At 43.5% G+C, this 18,935-nt stretch overlaps 1 protein-coding gene across 1 annotated transcript in view; it reads right to left on the bottom strand.

Moving 5' to 3' along the window:
* Positions 1-4,137, bottom strand: part of RARS1 (arginyl-tRNA synthetase 1) — a 24,461-nt gene extending 20,324 nt beyond the window's left edge. Inside the window, exons 1-3 of the mRNA XM_042947298.1 lie at positions 4,062-4,137; positions 2,045-2,179; positions 433-621 (exon numbers count right to left, since the gene is read on the bottom strand). Coding sequence (XP_042803232.1) covers positions 433-621; positions 2,045-2,179; positions 4,062-4,106 — 369 coding nt within the window. The 5' untranslated portion in view covers positions 4,107-4,137. The remainder of the gene's footprint in view (positions 1-432; positions 622-2,044; positions 2,180-4,061) is intronic.
* Positions 4,138-18,935: the final 14,798 nt, after the last annotated feature.

Here is an 18,935-nt window from a genome sequence, read left to right on the forward strand (position 1 = left end):
CAATGCAGCTATTAAAAATAGGGAATTCCTCTAACTGAAAATGAAATATGTAAGCCCATCTCAAAGACACCAGAGCTGCATCAAATTATTTGATGGGAACACTGGTTGGTGAATATAACTTTTAATCCTTCACCTTTCAACACTCATTAGTAACACACAGCAATCCTGGACACAACAGGAAGGAAGTACCAATGCAAGAGTATCAACTACTAGCCTTAAATATTGAAACTACACATAAAATTTAACTGAATATTCAAATTTGTGGTTTTAAAATTAAAAACATACTTCCCCTATTCTCAAGTTTTTCTGAACTGTGGAAAATGTTCTTTTCACTGAGAATATAATTTGCTATTATTTATGTAAATAATAATGATGCCAATTAATGCTTAAGAAAATCAAATCACCAAGAATGCTTTGTAATAACACAATCACCTGTGAGATACCCATGGCACTATTACACTGATAGTCCCCAAACTTGGGCTGTTGACTTGGTGTCACTATCAGAGGAGGATTTTCCAGATCTGGATATGCAGCCTTAATGGCGCAACCAAAGACCTCTTGCAGTCGGCTATTGATGTTAATCATATTTTTAGTTGGTCTGGTTCTTTCTGCTTGAAGACTCTGTAAGAAAAGAATGAAAATATCAAATCATCATACAAAATGTTCCCAAGTATTTTAAGAAGCCTTCAGATGTCCTGAGAAGGTAACAGACACTTTGCAATGCTCTCATATCTGGGACATGCTGAAAAACGTTAATAGGACAACCATGCAGTGTTTCTAAGTCAGAGCATGTGACCAAAGTGACCCAGGGAAAGAAGGTAAGGTGCATGGGTGTCCACACAGTACTTTATTCATCTATGGCTTGTTCTTTTCTTTTCTTTGTGTACCTTGTGTTCAGTTGCCATTACTTAGTAGGGTAAAGTATTTGCGAAAGAACTAACGTGCCCTTCCTCCCATTACACTGAGAGCATTCTATTATTTACACATTAGAGTTAATGTGCATGATGGAAATGTGTATTAGAATACACTGTACTTGGGGTGCCTGGCTTGCTCAGTTGGTGGAGCATGTGACTCCTGATCTCCAGGTTGTAAGTTTGAGCTCCATGTTGGGTGTAGAGATTAAAAATACAATCTTAAAAAAAAAAAAAAAAAAGGAATAGACTTTACTTCTTTTGTATGTTTTTCCTCATATCTTCTGCCACATATTAGACATTTAATACTTTTGAATTGAAATGAATACAGAAATGAGTACACATCAGAATGAATGAGGTAATTAGAAAGGTGAAGTATCTGGGGGAAAGACTTCATGGAAAAGAAACATGATCTGAGAAGACTCCAAGCAAAGTGATTTCAAGCAGAACAGATCACAAGCCGGTGATAAAAACACTTCATAGGAGTCAGGTGGGCAGAGTCTAAGATAAATGAAAAGAATCTAATGCCAGTGTAGTCTGGCTGGAATAGTATACACACACAGGAGAACAATTATAGTGGTGAGATCATCCTCCAGGATGTGTCATCAGCAGACCTGAGAGTCAGGCCAAGAAATTTAAACCTCAACTAAAGCAAGCTCAGTTTTTTGACAAAACTGAGAAACACTACTAGATCAGTGGAAAGAAACCAAATATGGCACTGTAAAATATAAAAATAAAATTGTAAAACAACCAACTTAGGGCAGAGAAGGACTATGGATATATTCTATATTTTCTTTTGATAGAGAATTATTTAAAAAGATGATTTTTTTAAAAAGGTAACAGCATAAATTGTTTAAAAAATGTCTCAACTCTGCTCAAAGCCTATGTCAAGCTGGCCAAATATTTAGGATGAAACATTTCAGAGGCCCTGGAAGGACAAGGCTACACCAACTTCTTCATTACTTGCACCAACAACTTAGTCCTAACTGGTCTAATGCAGGGAAAAAGACAGGATTTCTTTCCTCACATCTCCAAATTCCTCATGGCATACTTTCTGAATCTTTGATAATAGTTTTTTTTTAAAAGGTATAATAACTCAAACTGTAGAATGAAAAACAACCCAGAATACTTACCCTTCGAAGGATATTTAGTCGATACTTTAATTTTAAATTTTCTTCTCGCAACTGCTCCAAATTTGGAGAAGCTTCTAAACCGCCACAGTTTTTTAACCGATCAATTTCAGCAGTCAGAGACTTAATCTCTTTTTCCTATGAAGGAAAAGGCAGTTCATTCAGTCCAGTATGATTGATGACATCCATAATGTGATGGACTGTCCCTAAACTTATTTCTTTTCCTCTCTTCAGCAGGGCATGGTAGAGGTGATGGGAATGAAGGGCCTTCCCTTTGATAAGTTGTGATTTTTCCTCCTTGATGCTTTTGATTACATTAGCACATTATCCTGTATATGAAAGAATCAAGTGTGTATGTTGGAGAAGAGGAACAAGAGTGTTAAGCATATAATGGGATAAGTCTTACATCCTGTGTCTCTGGTCTCAATAAACCACTCTGATTTAGTGACAGTACCAGTTAAGTTCAAGGGTGGCCAAACTGACTTTATTCCCAAATCTTAGGACTTTAGGGCTCCTTTAAAAATAAACTTTTTGTCACATTTAAAATAGCTCCAGTGTCTGCCTTTTGTCCTTTCTTAGACAAAGTAACTTCCTAATTTTTCCCTTAATTTCCCTTGTCTTATGTCCTAGATCAGGCTTTTTACTCTAATACCTAAACCTAAAAACATGCAAATTCAGAAGGAAATAAATAAAGCTTCCAACCTAACAGAATTACTAAGGAGGAGATTCCTTACCTGAAATGTGATAATGTTTACCAGAAGATAACTACAGCAAAACAAATTGCCATAATGAGCATATACTATGTTTCATGCACTGAGCTAAACATTTTTCAGAAACTATCTCTGGGGCACCTGGGTGGCTCAGTTGGTTAAGCATCTGACTCTTGACTCTGGCTGAGGTCCTCATCCCAGGTTTGTGGGATGGAGCTCTGCGCAGGGCGCTGCACTGGGCCTGCTGAAGATTCTCTCCAGGTGCCTGGGTAGCTCAGTTGGTTGAGTGTAGGACTCTGGCTCAGGTTATGATCTCACGGTTCATGAGTTCAAGCCCCACATTGGGCTCTTCGCTGATATGGTAGCTCAGAGCCTGCTTCAGATTCTGTCTCCCTCTCTTTGCCCTTCCCCCACTTTCTCCCACTCTCTCAAAAATAAACATCAAAAAAAATTCTCTGCCCCACTCGCACTCTCTGTCTAAAACAAACAAACAAATCATCTGTATAATTCTTTATACCAACCCAAAGGTAAGGTACTTATACCCCCACATTGACAAAGAATACATGGCTCAGAACCAGAAAGAACCTGACATTTTGCTCCACGAACTTGTATTCTGTGATCGCTGGTTTAGCATAAAACAGTCCCTGAGATCTGATGAAAGTCCTTAAACCACTTTCTTACTACCCTTCCCTACCTGAGCATAAAAGGTTATGGAAATATCTTACTTTCACTTTTATAAGCTGTAACTGTTTTTCCCCCAGGAATACCGAAGGCTGAGACCAAATTAACCACTCTTTGGGCATTTTAGGAATCCTCTCGCTCAGTATCATAGAGAGAACGGCGGCTGAGTTGCGAACCAGGATCAAGGGCTGCTGCTCTTATTCCACTTACCCCCTCTGCCTGACCCTCCCCCCACCCCGCATCCCGAGAGAGCACGTGTGTGTGCGGGAAAGGAGGGGCACAGTGGGAAAGTAGGAGCACTTGTACTGAACACGCTAAGCTCCAGCGCACCAAAGACGCTGGTTTGGGGGGCTCTAGGAGAGGGCAAGGACCTCTACACCGGGGGTGCTGGTTCGGGAGGCCACTGTCATAAGGGCCTTAGAAGGATGGGTTCTTCCTCTCCCGCGCCCGAGAAACATCTCTGGGAAGGTGTTTGCTTCGGATCTAGCACAGGCCCGGATGTCCGGACACCCTTGCCCACGTCTGAGGGGACCAGAGTGGTCCCGCATCACCGCCGCTGTCCCGACGCTGTTCGGGCAGGAGCTAGTCCTTCCCCTCCAGGCCTTTCTACTAATCCTATGTGGTCCTACCTGCTGCAGCAGTCTCGCGGAGCACTGAGCCACCAAACCTTCCATCCTCCCGTCAGCTACAATCACTCCAACTGGCCGGAAGCGGAAACGAACAGTTCCTCCCGGAAGCGGAAACCCTCCTTCCCGCGCCACGCTTTGCTGTTGACTGTGTGCCGCCGCCTCTGCTGCCACCTGGTGGGATGCAGGCGACACTGCGGGAACAACAAGCGGAGAAATGCTGGCTGTTGCCTTTGGATTCCTATGTTGGTGCAGGGGCAGAGAAATTGAGAGGAACTGGGCAAGAGCTGCTCTGTGCTTCGATTAATTTAGACAAAGACACGTTCCTCTGTCTTTCAAGGGCATCAGTTTTCCCTTCTGTGAAATGGGAACATAATGAACACAATCCATTCATTTATTCAACAAGTATTTATTTTGCACTTTAACATGGGGGACACTATTCCAGGCACTAGAACACAAGCTGGAAATAAGACAAGGTCCTCAAGAGATATGCTAGACAAAAAAGTAAATACCCTCAGATAGTTTTAATTGCCAGGAAGGTGTTAAAAGACAAAATTCAAGAGAGTCTGAAGATCTAATTGACTTTATTAAGTGATGGATGAATGAGACAGGTCCCATCTAAAATGAAGGAGAGATCCAAAGGGCTACAGAAAAAGAAAAGTTTTTAAAGATAGGACAAAGAAGTCATAAACAGGAAAAATGACTATTTGGGGTGAGGTCACCTTCCTTCGGAGATGAAAGGGTCTTAGTAGGTGGGTTACATCATCTGCCTTTGGGAGATGGAGAGGACCCATGTGACAGATTGATTATCTTATTGGTTCTGACCAGAACATTTTTAAGCAGTTAAGAATATATTTCTGCTAGAAGTTGAAAGTGCAATTAGGTTAGGTATTTAGCTCTGGTTTGGTGATTTGTCCTAAGTGACACCATTTGGGGCCTGTGGCTTGTTTTTTGTTTTTTTGTTTTTTTTTAAACAAAGATAATGTGATAGAGTTACTCAGGGCAGGAAAGACCTCTCATTGAGTTAAAATTTTAAACAGCTAACCTGGGACTTAAATGCTGAGAGGACAGGGACATGAATGGGAATGTTCATTCTTCCCTATGGCCCCAGTACTTAGAGCAGCAGTCTCTAAACCTTTTGCTTCTGTGTCTCATAAAAGGTGTTTAAAAATTCATTCTCCAATAAAGATTAAAAAAAATTTTTTTTAATGTTTATTTATTTTTGAGAGAGAGACATAGTGTGAGCAGGAGAGGGGCAGAGAGAGAAGGAGACACAGAATCCAAAGCAGGCTTCAGGCACTGAGCTGTCAGCACAGAGCCTGACACGGGGCTCGAACTCACAAACCGTGAGATCATGACCTGAGCCGAAGTTGGATGCTCAACTGACTGAGCCACCCAGGTTCCCCTCCAATAAAGATTTTTTAAAGTTGACATCTGAAAACGCTTGTCACAACTTTATTTTCTTTTTAAGATTTTATTTTTAAAGTAATCTCTGCACCCAAAATAGGGTTTGAACTCACAACCCCAAGATCAAGAGTCACATGCCTTACCAACTGAACCATCCAGGTGCTCCTGTCACAACTTTCAATAGTGGTAATGGCGTATTTTCTGGCATGATGTTTCCTGTATAAGTGTTCTCAATGTATTGTCATCAAACCTGTAGAGCTGCATATTTAGCCCGTCCAGAATGTTACCATATTAATTGGCAAAGCCAGTCCTCTGTCAAATCAAATAATTCAAATCATATCAGGCGAAGTTCTGGGGCGATGGGGGGTTTGTGGAGCCAATGGCCAAGAAAGAATTCTTGAAGACGTCTTTGGTGCATAAAGGATTTTATTAAACCACAGGGACAGAACCCGCGGGCAGAAAGAACTGCACTGGGGTTGTGGGGGGTGAGCATTTTATGGAGTCAGGGGAGATAAAGTCTAGAGGGGAGATAAAGTCAAGAGGGAGTTTCCAAAGAGATTTCACATGCCCAAGACTTACTGGAAGCCTAGGCTATTGTCAAGCTATGGTTGTTTTTTTCCCTCTAGCAAGGCATTAACATTGAGGCAGTAGGGAATTCCTGGACTGGAGGCTGTTGATGGGATTGCCTTTTTCTGGTAAACTGGTGGAGACTTACCAGTTTAACCATTTGTTTTTTGTCCTTTCTTGTTTTGGGGTAGCCAAAGTGTTCAGGGAATATCACACATGTCCCACCTGGGTGGGGGGGGGTGTGCTAGCTTGTGTTTTGCCCTCACCTTGCCTCACGATCCCTCATCAATATTTACTTAATGTTTTTAACTTAAAAGTTTACCTTTACTTTTATTTTTTAAAAGCATTTTTAAATGTTTATTTATTTTTGAGAGAGAGAGAGAGAGAGAGAAAGAGCATGGGGGCAGAGAGAGGGAGACAGGATCTGAAGCAGGCTTTGTGCTGTCAGTGCAGAACCCAATGTGGGACTCGAATCCACAGAATGTAGATCATGACCTGAGCTGAAGTTGGATGCTCAACCGACTGAGCCACCCAGCCACCCCTATTTTCTTTTAAACCAAATAAAAGTGAATACGTGTTCTCATGACATCTTGTTTCTAAATTCTAAGAGGGAAAGATGAACTCATGGAGGGATGAGTTGGTGGATTGACAAATGGATGAACAGAGCTCCACCTTCAATATAAAGCAGAAAGTAAGGGCTATCTTTTAATGGAGCATCTTTTGCTTGGTGCTTAAGGCTTTGCCTTCAGGAGAAATACATTCTGGAAGTGTGCCCTGTTCAGATCCTGTTATTTTATACCAAGAGCAATGGGAGAGGTATTATGCCTTTTCTTGTGGACAGGAGAGTATACAAAAAAAAGTTGGGTAACTGAATTTGTAGGCAAATCAGTTTTAGGAAAGACAATATGAAAACTCAAGATCTTTAGATGGATTTCCTTGATGTATACAGGTCCACAGGCCCCTTGGAATGTCTTCCTTGGAATGCACCTCAAGGTGCATATTGCCCATTTTGAAAGACCCTTCTTCTGGAGTGGTGCTTGTCACAGGGCATTGCCCAAAAACTGTTTCCTAATTGAATGAATAGTAAGGTTCAAAGCAGAGAGGTATCCAATGCAAATGACCTGAGGTAGGAGCTAAATGTATCTGAAAACAGAAAAGACAGGGATAGGGTGTGAGCCAAGTGGAGAAATTGGCAAAAGTGATGCATATAGGAATTTCTAAATCAGAGCCAGCATTTTAAATTTTATTCTAAGCACAATGGAAGCCATTAGAGGGTTTGGATAAGTAGTGGAAGAGTATAAGTTTTTGTCTTCCAAAGGGGGTGTTATGGGCTGAATTGCATTCCCCCCAGTTCATGTCAAAATCTTAACCCCTAATGCCTCAGAATGTGACTGTGTTACTACGGCATCTCTCTGATGGGATACGGCCCCTGAATGCGGGTGGGGACAGGTGATGCAGGAGGTGAGAGTTCACCAGAGGCAGAACAAAGGTGATAGAAGTTTATTGAATATAACACAAGGGAGTGGTGGGCAGGACAGCAGAGGAGAGACGGTCTGCAATGAGGCAGTGGGTCAGTGGTGGGGGGGAGGCTGTATTTAAAGGGAGAGGTGAGAAAGTATGAGAATGTATGGGATTTTACCTTTTGTGGTAACTGTACCTGGTTGTAAGTAACCCATTGGTCAGTTAAGGCCTATGGATATTTTGAGTTGGGTCCCCTGATGGGCCTGTGTGTATTCAGCCTGGTGGTTGCTGTGGGCCTTTTTGCCTTGATCAAGTTTCCGTTGCTGAAGCCTGTTGTCTAAAAGCAGCCTCTCCAGTTACCTATCCATTGACCATAGCCACTAACTCAGGAAACAAAAGGGGAAACCCTTGGCCAACTACTCCGTCCTGGAGAATCCCACGGGGGCTGGCCAAAAAAAAAAAAAAAAAAAAGCACAGTTCAGCTCCTGGCTGGGTTTTCCAACACTGTTGCCTAACACAACTCGGATAAACTCATTGCAAGAGAAGCCTGTAGCTCTGAAGATGAGGGTTTGGAAAAGAGAAAAGAAGAATTTGGGACACCTGGCTGGCTCAGTCAGTAAAGCATGCAACTCTTGATCTCAGGGTTGTGAGTTCAAGCCCCACACTGGGTGTAGAGATTACTTTAAAAAAAAAAAAGGAGAAATTTATTTTGGGTATTAGCAGCAGGGGGAGGTGGAAGGCTCAAGCCTTAACAACCAACCTCTTCACCTATAAGATGGACACCTAAAGTTTGATAGGAAGAGGTTTCAGGGATACATGCAAGACAGCAGGTAGGGAGCACATGATCATGAGTGAGGGGCAGTATGTGTTCAGTGCCTGATTATGGGCAGGGAAGGGGATGGAATGTGATCCTCTAAGCATTCCATTACTATCAGGGCTTTTATGGCCTGGAATAATCTGGTCATTGGGAATTATGGCTGGAATAATCTGGTCATTGTAAAACATCTTTGTCAATGCCTCAAGAAAGTGTTATAAGGGGATGCCTGCATGGCTCAGTCTGTTGTGTCCGACTCTTGATTTCGGCTCAGATATGATCTCTCGGTCATGAGATCCAGCCCCTCCTTGGGCGTGGGGGCTCCAAGCTGGGTGTGGAACCTGCTTAAGATTCTCTCTCCCTCTCTTTCTCTGTCTCTCTTTCTCTTTCTCTCTCTCTCTCTCTCTCTCTCTCTCTCTCTCTCTCTCTCCCTCTGCTCTGCCCCTCCCCTGTTGACACATAGCTTGCACACACACTCTCTCTCTCAAAAAAAATTGTAAGAAATAAGCACAATAGGTTTTAGTTAGAGCGTGAGTTAAGAGGTCTTGTCCATTTATGGTTTTAATTGCTGGGGTCTATAATTGAGCAAGAGGAATCACTGACAACTGTGTTTGGAGAGAGGGTCGGTAAAGAGGTAATAAAGTTAAAATCAGGTCATGAGAGTGGGGCCTAATCCAATCTGATACATGTCCTTATAGAAGGAAATTAGGACACACACACACACACACACACACACACACACACACCATCACCACCAGGTGAAGACAAGGGAGAAGAATGCCATTTACAAACCAAGGAGAAAGGCCTCAGAAATCACTGGCCTTGCCTGCCGACACATCGATGTCAGTCTTCCAGTCTCTAGAAGTATAAGAAAATCAATTTCTGGTATGTAAGCTCCCCAGTCTGTGCTACTTTGTATGGTTGCCCTAGCAAATGGATACAGGAGACTTTGGAAGTCCAATCCTTTCTTGGGCGCCTGGGTGGCTCAGTCAGTCAGTGAAGTGTCTGACTCTTGATTTTGGCTCAGGTCATGATCTCACAGTTGTGAGATCAAGCCTTCAGTAGGGCTTACGCTGAGTGTGGAGCCTGTTTGGGATTTTCCCTCCCTCTCTCCCTGACCCTCCCCCCTTTGATCTCTCTCTGTCTCTCTCTCAAAATAAATACATATTTTTAAAAATGTAAAGGAAGTCCAATGCCAGGTCCTATGGGAATTAGTGGCAGTACCTACAGAACCATCTTGGTGGCCAGGATGCAGTAACATCTCTAGGTTACTGCTGGTAAGTTAAGGTGCACAGGTTTTTCTGCCTTGTTTTGTGTAACAAAGGCAATAGCTAAGTGGTGTCTCAGAAGCCAAAAAAGAACCCCAGGCCTTAGGTTTCATCTCCAGATTCCCATATTCCAAGTCAGAAATTGCTGGTGGCACTTGCAAGTTCTCCATTTGTTTGGAATCGGTCCTCAGCCCTTGCTCCTGGGGCTTGCGGGTTCAGTTCTTTCCACACTTCTCAGATTATTAGTGTGGCTCAGAGAAAACAAAAGGCCTAGCCAAAAGAAGTAGGATTCTTTAAATCCAGAGAGGTAAGCCTGCCACCTTCGGGCACACTTGCCCATTTTCTAAGAACTACAGTCTCAGGAGTTGCAAATATCTAGTAAAATGGCAATGTCTTACTAAATCAACCTACAATTATAATGACCATGATGGGGACCGGTCCAATTAGATAAGATAGATCATTTGTGTACTTGAAAGCAAGCATTCCCAAGTTAAACACAATGGGAACTAATTGCATGCAGAAGCCTCCAGAAGGTTTCAAATATCCAAAATAGCTTCATTGAGAGATTCCTTGCAAAAGGATAATGACAAATTAAGGAGAGGAAAGGTACCAAGAAGTGGGGCCTATGAGACTGACATATAAGACTGATATAATTCCTCCCTGCTCCCTTCTATCCTTTACTGGAGTGCTCATTCTAGTAATCCTCTGAATTGCCTTTCTACTTGAAGACACTTATTAAAACCATTACCTTTTAAAATAAGGCCACCTGAGGCTACAGGCAATCCTTTTCAGGTATCTTTCTTTCACTCCTTGGTCACAGGCCAAAAGAATTTCTTAAATCCAGGGAAGATCCTCGCAAGTTTTTGTAAATAGATTACCTTCTGAACCCGGTAGAGAGAGAGGAAAAGAAAATTTCATGTCATCCTATCCTTTTCAAATCCAACCTAATTGGTTATTGATTCTTTCTCCTCACTGATAGCAATTGCCTTCTCATTTGTCTCACTTTACATCCTAAGGACTTGACTTGGCTTTCTGTCTGCCTGGGACATGCAGGTTGTTGGTCCTTTCTCTGGCTCTATTTGGGAGTGACTCCAGATCGTGGGACAAGAGTATCTTTTGCACCCTCTTTGAGGACAACTCTTGGGGCCCTGAAGTTATTTAATACTACAAGAAATATTTACGGTTTTTCCTGGCTGAATCCTGACAGGAATTTCTTTAGGCCTTCAACCCTAAGCTAAATGTACCCAGAGGGAAATGAAAGTATGGTACCAGAGGTGTGAGTGTGTGTGTGTGTGTGTGTGTGAGTCCTTGATGTCATTTAGGTGGCAACCCAATTCTTTGCAGAATCACGAACAGCTGTCCTTACTTTACACACCTAGTCTTTGCAGGACCAGAGGTGTGTTTCCAAAGACAACTGGAAGTTCACCAATCTTTTTTACTAATCCCCAAATTTCCCCTATTTATTTCAAAAGGATTGTAAGTATTATAAAAACTCTGGCTTTAAGGGGAAAATGTCTTAGGAAGAGTTTGCTTACCACCACCATCCTGCCTAGTGCCTTTGAGATATAAATGTTGTACCCAGGGGCACCTGGGGGGATCAGTTGGTTGAGCATCCGACTTTGGCTCAGGTCATGATCTTGAGGTTTGTGATCTCGAGCCCCACATCGGGCTTGCTGTTGTCAGCCTGACAGTGCAGAGCCGGCTTCACATCCTCTGTCCCCCTCTCACTGCCCCCAACCCGTGCTTGCACTCTCCACAAAATAAATAAATAAATGTTGTACCCAGAGTCTTTCAGAACTCTTATCTAAACCATCTCTTTGATATGCAAACTTTAAGGGGGGGGGGTAATTCTTTTTTAAAAAATTTTTTTTAATGTTTTTTTAAAAACGTTTTTTAATTTAGTTTTGAGTGAGAGAGAAAGAGAGGGTGTCAGCAGGGGAGGGGCAGAGAGGGAAACACAGAATCTGAAGTAGGCTCCAGGCTCTGAGCTGTCAGCACAGAGCCTGATGCGGGGCTCAAACCCACAAACCTGTGAGATCATGACCTGAGCTGAAGTTGGATGCTTAACTGACTGAGCCACCAGGCACCCCTGGAGGTGGGTAATTCTTATCAAAAGAAAAAAGGGTGCAGCAGGGAGGCGGGGTTATTTGGAACTTGACTTGTCAAGGACAAGTACAAACCTTTAAGTGTCTTTTCCACAAATATTTTATAAAGTTTGACCCATCTGGACAGTCAACTTAATCTATTCCATCTGCCAGAAAACAAGCTTAAATCTAACTTATAACTCTTTTGTATTATTGTATCTATTTTATGGCAGTCATTTAGCCATCCTGATGTCCCTGTATCATGGTGACAGTCTGCTCCTGAATCAGAGAGCTTGTGGTGGGTAAACGGGGCTGTAAATTAAACAGTTGGGGGTAATGGAGAGCCCAAGATGGTTCTTCCCAGCTACCTGACAAACCCCATTTTACAGTTTTTGCATTCCTTCACCCACCACAGTATATTTAAGATGACTCAAATTATGAATAGACATTGGTGGGGAGACTTCTATTCTTCATTGCAAGAGCCTGCAATGTCTGATCAGTCAGACCCATAATCCTGGAAAAGCTATTTTTATTTCCAGTAGCCTCCGACCTCCTCCCTCTGGACTCTTTGAACATCTGCAGCTGGCCTTCATTCAGCTGCTACTTAGTATGGGCTATCAATATGCTCTTGTTGTATGTGTGTCTTCTGGATGGGTTGGGGTATTCATAATGGCAAAGATAATGTTAGGGAATATATTTCTCACTTAGGGTATATCCTCCATAATCTCCAGTGATTGAGGCATCCACTTCACTGAACAAATCATATGAGCTCTTTTTTTTAATGTTTATTTGATTTTTAGAGAAAGAGAGCAAGAGAGCACGCATAAGAGGTAGGGGCAGAGAGAGGGAGACCGAGGATCTGAAGCAGGCTCCACCCGGACAGTAGAGAGTCCTGTGTGGGGCTCGAACCCACCAACTACAAGATTGTGACCTGAGCCAAAGTTGTACTTTTAACAGACTGAGCCACCCAGGTGCCCCAACTAATCATATGAGCTTTAATGAAAGTCTCACAAACTTTTGGAATTAACACTGTTTTATCATCCTCAGTCATTAGACATGGTTGAGAGAACTAATTGGTGTTACCAAGCTATTGGAGCTGCTAACTCAGAAAATGAATGTGGAAACCCCTGGCACTGTTACACCTGGTCCATCCTGGGGAGTCCCAAAGTGGCTGGACAAATCATAAGCACAGCTCCGGGCTGGGTTTGTCAACACTGTTGCCAAACAAAACTCAGATAAACTAACTCATTGCAAGAGAAGCCAATAACTCAAAAGACTGGAGTTTGGAAAAGAGAAAGGGAGAAATTTATTTTGGGTGCCGGCAGCTGGGGGAGGTAGCAAGTTCAAGCATTAACAACCAACCTCTCTCTTGACAAGACGGGCACCTAAAGTTTTATAGGAAGAGGTTCAGGGGATACACGCAAGAGAGAAAGTAGGGAGCACATGATCATGGGTAGAGCTCAGTATGTATTCAGCCTGTGATCATGGGCAGGGATGTGGTCTTCTAGGCATTCCATTGCTTTTCTGGTCTGGTGATTGGAATGTTCCAGTCATTGCAAAGCCTCAAGAGTGCTAGATAAGGAATAACTATTGGGGTGTATAGTTGAGTAAGAGGGCTCGCTGACAGTGGGATCCTCAAACTTAAAATTTCTAAACTTGCCAAAACTACCGGACACTCCTGGCCCAAGGTATTGCCTTTGGTCTTGCTGACTGTTCGAAGTTCCCCATTCTGGAAACATAAACTCACTCCACATGACAGTCACTAGCAGACCAATGTCTACTGACTGGCATAACAACTTTCTGCTGATCCCTTGTTTCATGCTAGTATGACCAGCTACTGGAAGTCTCTAATGTCTTATGCCCAAGCCTATCATCAACAGGTTAGAAGAAACCTTCCTAGATCCCAATTCAAAGCATCCTGTTGGTCATAAAAAAAGACTGTAACTACCTTCATTTTGACCTCAAACTTTCTAATTGATTAAGTTCTTTCTAGCTTATTTGTTAACTTGGGCAAAAGACCCTGCAGGCAAAGCATCCCATGAAAGGAACTGAAAATACCCCCTCAAGCAATAAAGACTGCTCTGAGCCAGCAGGACCCTGCCAGTGATCAACTTGACCTTCACTGCCCACCTGCACACATCACCAACCTTGTCCTACATTTTCTTTATATAAGCCTGGAAGTATTTTCAGCACTTTGGAGACAGTCTTTGAGACATTAGCCCTCTGTCTTCTCGGTGTTGGTCTCCCTGAAATAAATTCCTTTCTTGTTTTTACTGTGTCTCATCTCTCTGCCTTCAGATTTTGTTAGCAGAGAGCGGCCGGACCTGGTCTGTTTGGGACCCCTGTAGCCAGGTGCTCTGGCAGCCCTGCAATCCTGCTACAAGTCACAGTCTTAAGCTTGGTGACTGTATATTCTGGAAACATATCAGAGGAAGATGGCTCTCGGGCCGTGAGAAGGTACCTTACCAAGTGCTCCTGACTACTGACCTTGCTGGAGACCTCCACATCAACCTGACGAAAAAGGAAGTAGCTGACATTGAGGATGAGAAAGGAAGTAGCTGACATCGAGGTAGGCTATTTCCATCCAAGACTCTGGATCAAGATGTCATACTTTAAGTGAACATGAAACCTTTCTTCTTTCCCTTCCCTTCCCTTCCCTTCCCTTCCCTTCCCTTCCCTTCCCTTCCCTTCCCTTCCTTTCCCTTCCCTTCCCTCCCCTCCCCCTTCCCCTCCCTCCCCTCCCCTCCCCTTTCCTTTCCTCTCCTCTCCTCTCCTCTCCTCTCCTCTCCTCTCCTCTCCTCTCCTCTCCTTTGCTCTGACATTCTCTTAGGAAAATAACACCCTCATCTGCATTTTCCACACCATCGCTAAGGGGGGCAGGTAACCTGGAATTTGGAATGACCTTTTATTTCTGGATAGGAGAAAATCTAGCTGCCCCTAATTTTTCACAAGCAAAATAAGAGATCTCATCAGTCGACTCTCCTGAATTTACAATGTTGAGTTAGAAAGGACCCAGCAGGAGGCTTTCAGGATTCAGGATTCACTCCTTTTGGCAGGTCCCCATTTCCCTGGTTAGGCATAAATGAAAATGAGGCTTTCATCAGGAACTTCTTAATTCTTAAAATCATTGCAGAATCTGCTACTAAATCTATAGCTGCCCAACAAAGATTCTTAGGCTCTCTGGCCAGTGTTTTTTTTTTTGTTTTTGTTTTTGTTTTTGTTTTTTTTTTTTTGACAGGAGAATAGCTCTTGATTATCTTTTAGCTGAGAAAGGAGGTGTCTGTGCTGTGGCTAACACCACCTGCTGTATCTGGGTTAACACTTCTGGGGGAGCTGAAACTCAGTTGCTTGAGATCACTGAGCAAGCCACTTGGTTTAAAAGGCTGACTCCTGCAATGAGGTCTTTCTGTGATTGGTTTGGGTCTTGGGGACTATGACTCCAAATATTAGGAACTATCCTTCTTATAATCTTCCTGGTGCATTATATTCTCTCAAAAGTTTGAAATGCATGTTTGTAGCCACTAACTATCAAACAGATGATCTCCCTGAGACTGGGACACTGGAAAAGCAATGAGAATGACTGGTTTAGGATTATAAGCCTGGAGTTGTGATCTAAGAGTATCACAGGGTTAAGCAAAAAACATCATGACCTATGGATACCACACAAAGGGAACAAGAGAAACTTATGTAAGAGCTTCAGAGTAGCAGCTGACAGTGGCCCAAATACCTTCAATTTTGATCACAGCTCTCAGGCTGAGAGTCTGATCAAAAGGGGGGAATTGTTAAAAAGAAAGCCACAAACCCTAAATGGCATCACTTAAGCCAAGTCACCAAGTCTAGACTTAATACATAACCTAATTGCAGTTTCAGACTCCTCCAGAAATGTAGTCTTAACAGGTCTGTCAGGAATTTTCTGGCCAGCATCAGTGAGGTAATCAGCCACATGAACCTCCCTATCCTCCAAAGGAAAAGGAGATAATTTGCACCTAAGGCTCCATGCCTTCCCCAAAGGTAAGGTGATCTTGCCTGAAACACTCCTTTTCTTTTTCTTCATCTTTTTTTGTAAGTTTATTTATTTATTTTGAGAGAGAGAGAGAGAGACAGGGAGAAGGGGAGAGGCAGAGAGAGAGAGAGAGAGAGAGAGAGAGAGAGAGATACAAGAGAGAGAGAGAAAGAATCCCAAGCAGGCTCCACGCTGCCAGCACAGAGCTGGACGTGGGGCTCAAACTCATGAACTGAGAGATCATGACCCAAGCTGACACCAAGAGTCAGATACTTAACAGACTGAGCCACCCAGGTGTCCGGAAACAATCCTTTTCTTTTGATAATAACTTCTTGCCCTGCCTTCTTCCCATAAAAACCTTCCAATTTATAGAACTCCACAGAGCTCTCTGGTACTTGTTGGATGGGATGCCATGGATTCATGAATCACTTAATAAAGCCAATTAGACCCTCAAATTCATGCAGTTGAATTTTGTTTAACAAGTTCAATTATTTAAAGTGGAAACCACTAGTTTAACTATTAATCATGGATTCCAGGAGATGAGGGTAACTTTTATGTCCTTCTGTAGCACTTGAGTTTTTGGTTTTTGTTTTTTTTTTTACCATGTACGCTGCTTATTTACATAATAATAGTAAACAATTTTTAATGTTCATTTATTTTTGAAAGAGAGAGAGAGGCAAAGAGAGAGGGAGACAGAGAATCCCAAGCAGGCTCCATACTGTCAGCACAGAGCCCAAGGAGGGGCTCGATCTCGGGAATTGTGAGATCACGACCTGAGCTGAAATCAAGAGTTGGACACTCAACTGAGCCACTGAAGTAACCTTATTTTTTTAATTTTTTTTTTAACATTTATTTATTATTGAAAGACAGAGAGAGTCAGAGTGTGAGCAGGGGAGGGGCAGAGGGAGAGGGAGACACAGAATCTGAAGCAGGCTCCAGGCTCTAAGCTGTCAGCACAGAGCCCGACATGGGGCTCGAACTCACAAACCGCAAGATCATGACCTGAGCCAAAGCTGGATGCTTAACTGACTGAGCCACCCAGGCATCCCTGAAGTACCCTTATTTATTTTTAAAAAATTTCTTTAAGAGCACATGTGAGCAGGGGAGCGGAGCAGAGGGAGAGGGAGGGAGGGAGGGAGGGAGGGAGAGAGAGAGAGAGAGAGAGAGAGAGAGAGAAGAATTAAGAAAGCTCTATGCTCAGGGAAGAGCCTAATGCTGGGCTTGATCCTCTGATTCTGGGATCACGAACTGAGCTGAAATCAAGAGTGGGGTGCTCAACCGACTGAGCCACCCAGGCAGCCCTAGAAAACAAATTCCAAACTTAAAAAAAAAAAAAAAAAAAGGCACCAAGCTCCCATACTGAGGCTCTAGGTGAGGGCAAGCCCTCTTTGTTACCCTAGTGGTAATGAAAACTCTCCCTGCAGAATGACTTCTACAGAGAGGGGATGGGACTGAGACAAGGCCCTGACCTAGGAGGAGGTAAGTCTTCCCCATCCCATCAGAAAGCCTCTTTGTCCCCTTCCTGCTATTGGAGATATAGTCCCTGCTTCTCCTTCCCGCTGATCTGTCATTTGTCTGGGCCCAGTGTCACACCAGCCTTTGCACTCAGGTAGGAGGAAGCCAGAGAAAGTTTGGGAGGCTTGGACAGTGGCAGTTTTCCCATAACCTCCCCCCAGCTTGTTAAGGCACCCTTGGGACCCTGAGGGTTAAAGGGCAGTGGTGGGCACAACTCAGACCCAGACAGCCTCCTTCCCCTGCCATGTTGCTTCCTTCCTTCACCCCCTTACTTGTTCAACAGTCACTGTTAACTAGGATGCAATGGGAAGTTTCTCAAACAAGAGGGCTGAGAACGATCAGCAGAAGGGAGGGAAGGAAAGTACAAAGCAGGGAAGAAATGTGTTTTGTTTTGCAGAACCAACAGTTCCAGCCAAGGAGACACCCAACTATTGTTTCACCTGATAGCCCCTTGCTAGGTCCCTCTCACCTGATAGGCCCTACAGGAACCAGTTTGAGCTGGATTGGAGCCAAGGATATGCACAAAAGCCCCCCTGAGTGGACCTCAAGTTACATTTAGCTCATTATAATACTAAGATTTCTTTCTGTGGGCAGTTTTCTGCCTTTTTGAACACACAACGTGTGTTCTAGCATGTTGACGTGCTAGGCGTGTGCCATTGAACTAAAGTGCTTATGCAAGCTCCCTGCTCCTACCCACCCCCACAATACACAGAATAAAAGCTTCCTGTACTAAGCCCATGGGGGAGACAGTCAGTGCTTTGAGAGCTACCTCCCTGTCTCCTTGCTTGTAACAAGTGATTAAAGTTGTTTGCTTGGGTTGTGTTCAATTTGATGCACCCCAAGCAGCAAACCCCTTGAGTTTGGTGACATCACCAGCACCCATAGCTCAGAAATGGGCATCCAGGGACACAGATGAATTAGACATAATCTGTGCTCACAAGCAGCTGGCCATCATTGGGAGAGAACTCACATTAAAAAATATTAAGAAAAGGAAGACGTGTGTGGGCTGTTGATGGAGGTGGCAGTGAGGCCTGGGTGGTAGGTGATGAGGAAGTGTTTCTAAAGGTGGTTTGGGCTGGGTATGGGATGAGGGACATTCCAGGTGGAAAGAAGCCAAGTTGAAGGATAGGGCTCTGGGGTCAACATTCCCTTTAGACTTCTGGGTCTGCACTTGGAGGGTAAGAGGAATGGGTTCTGGGGGATGGGGATGGCAAGGTTACTGTCACTATTTCTAGAGCCCTGCGACAGAATCAGAATGCAGTGATCTGTGTTGTCTTCCTCCCAATGGGAGATGGCTCAGATGTGGGGGCTGGCACCAACACTGAGGTCGGGCCTTGACCTAGGAGGAGGGGATATTGCTGCTGTGGCTGCTTTCTGCTGCCTCTTGCATTTTCAACTAGATCAGTAAATCTTGAGTATGGATGAGGGAAGGGAGGGGTTTATTAGAATTTCCAGATGAAGCAAATGTATTAGAAAAAAGCAGATTCCAGGGGCACCTGGGTGGCTCAGTCAGTTAAGCATCCGACTTCAGCTCAAGCCATGATCTCACAGTTTGTGAGTTTGAGCCCCACGTAGGGCTCTGTGCTGACAGCTCAGAGCCTGGAGCCTGCTTTAGATTCTGTGTCTCTCTGTCTCTCTGCCCCTTCCCTGCTCATGCTCTGTCTCTCTCTCTCACAAATAAATAAAACATTAAATAAAATTAAAAAGCAGATTGAAAATAGTGATTTTATATTGCGGGAAGCACCATTGTTTTAGTAA

Source organism: Panthera leo, chromosome A1, assembly GCF_018350215.1.
Source record: "Panthera leo isolate Ple1 chromosome A1, P.leo_Ple1_pat1.1, whole genome shotgun sequence".
Taxonomy (NCBI): domain Eukaryota; kingdom Metazoa; phylum Chordata; class Mammalia; order Carnivora; family Felidae; genus Panthera; species Panthera leo.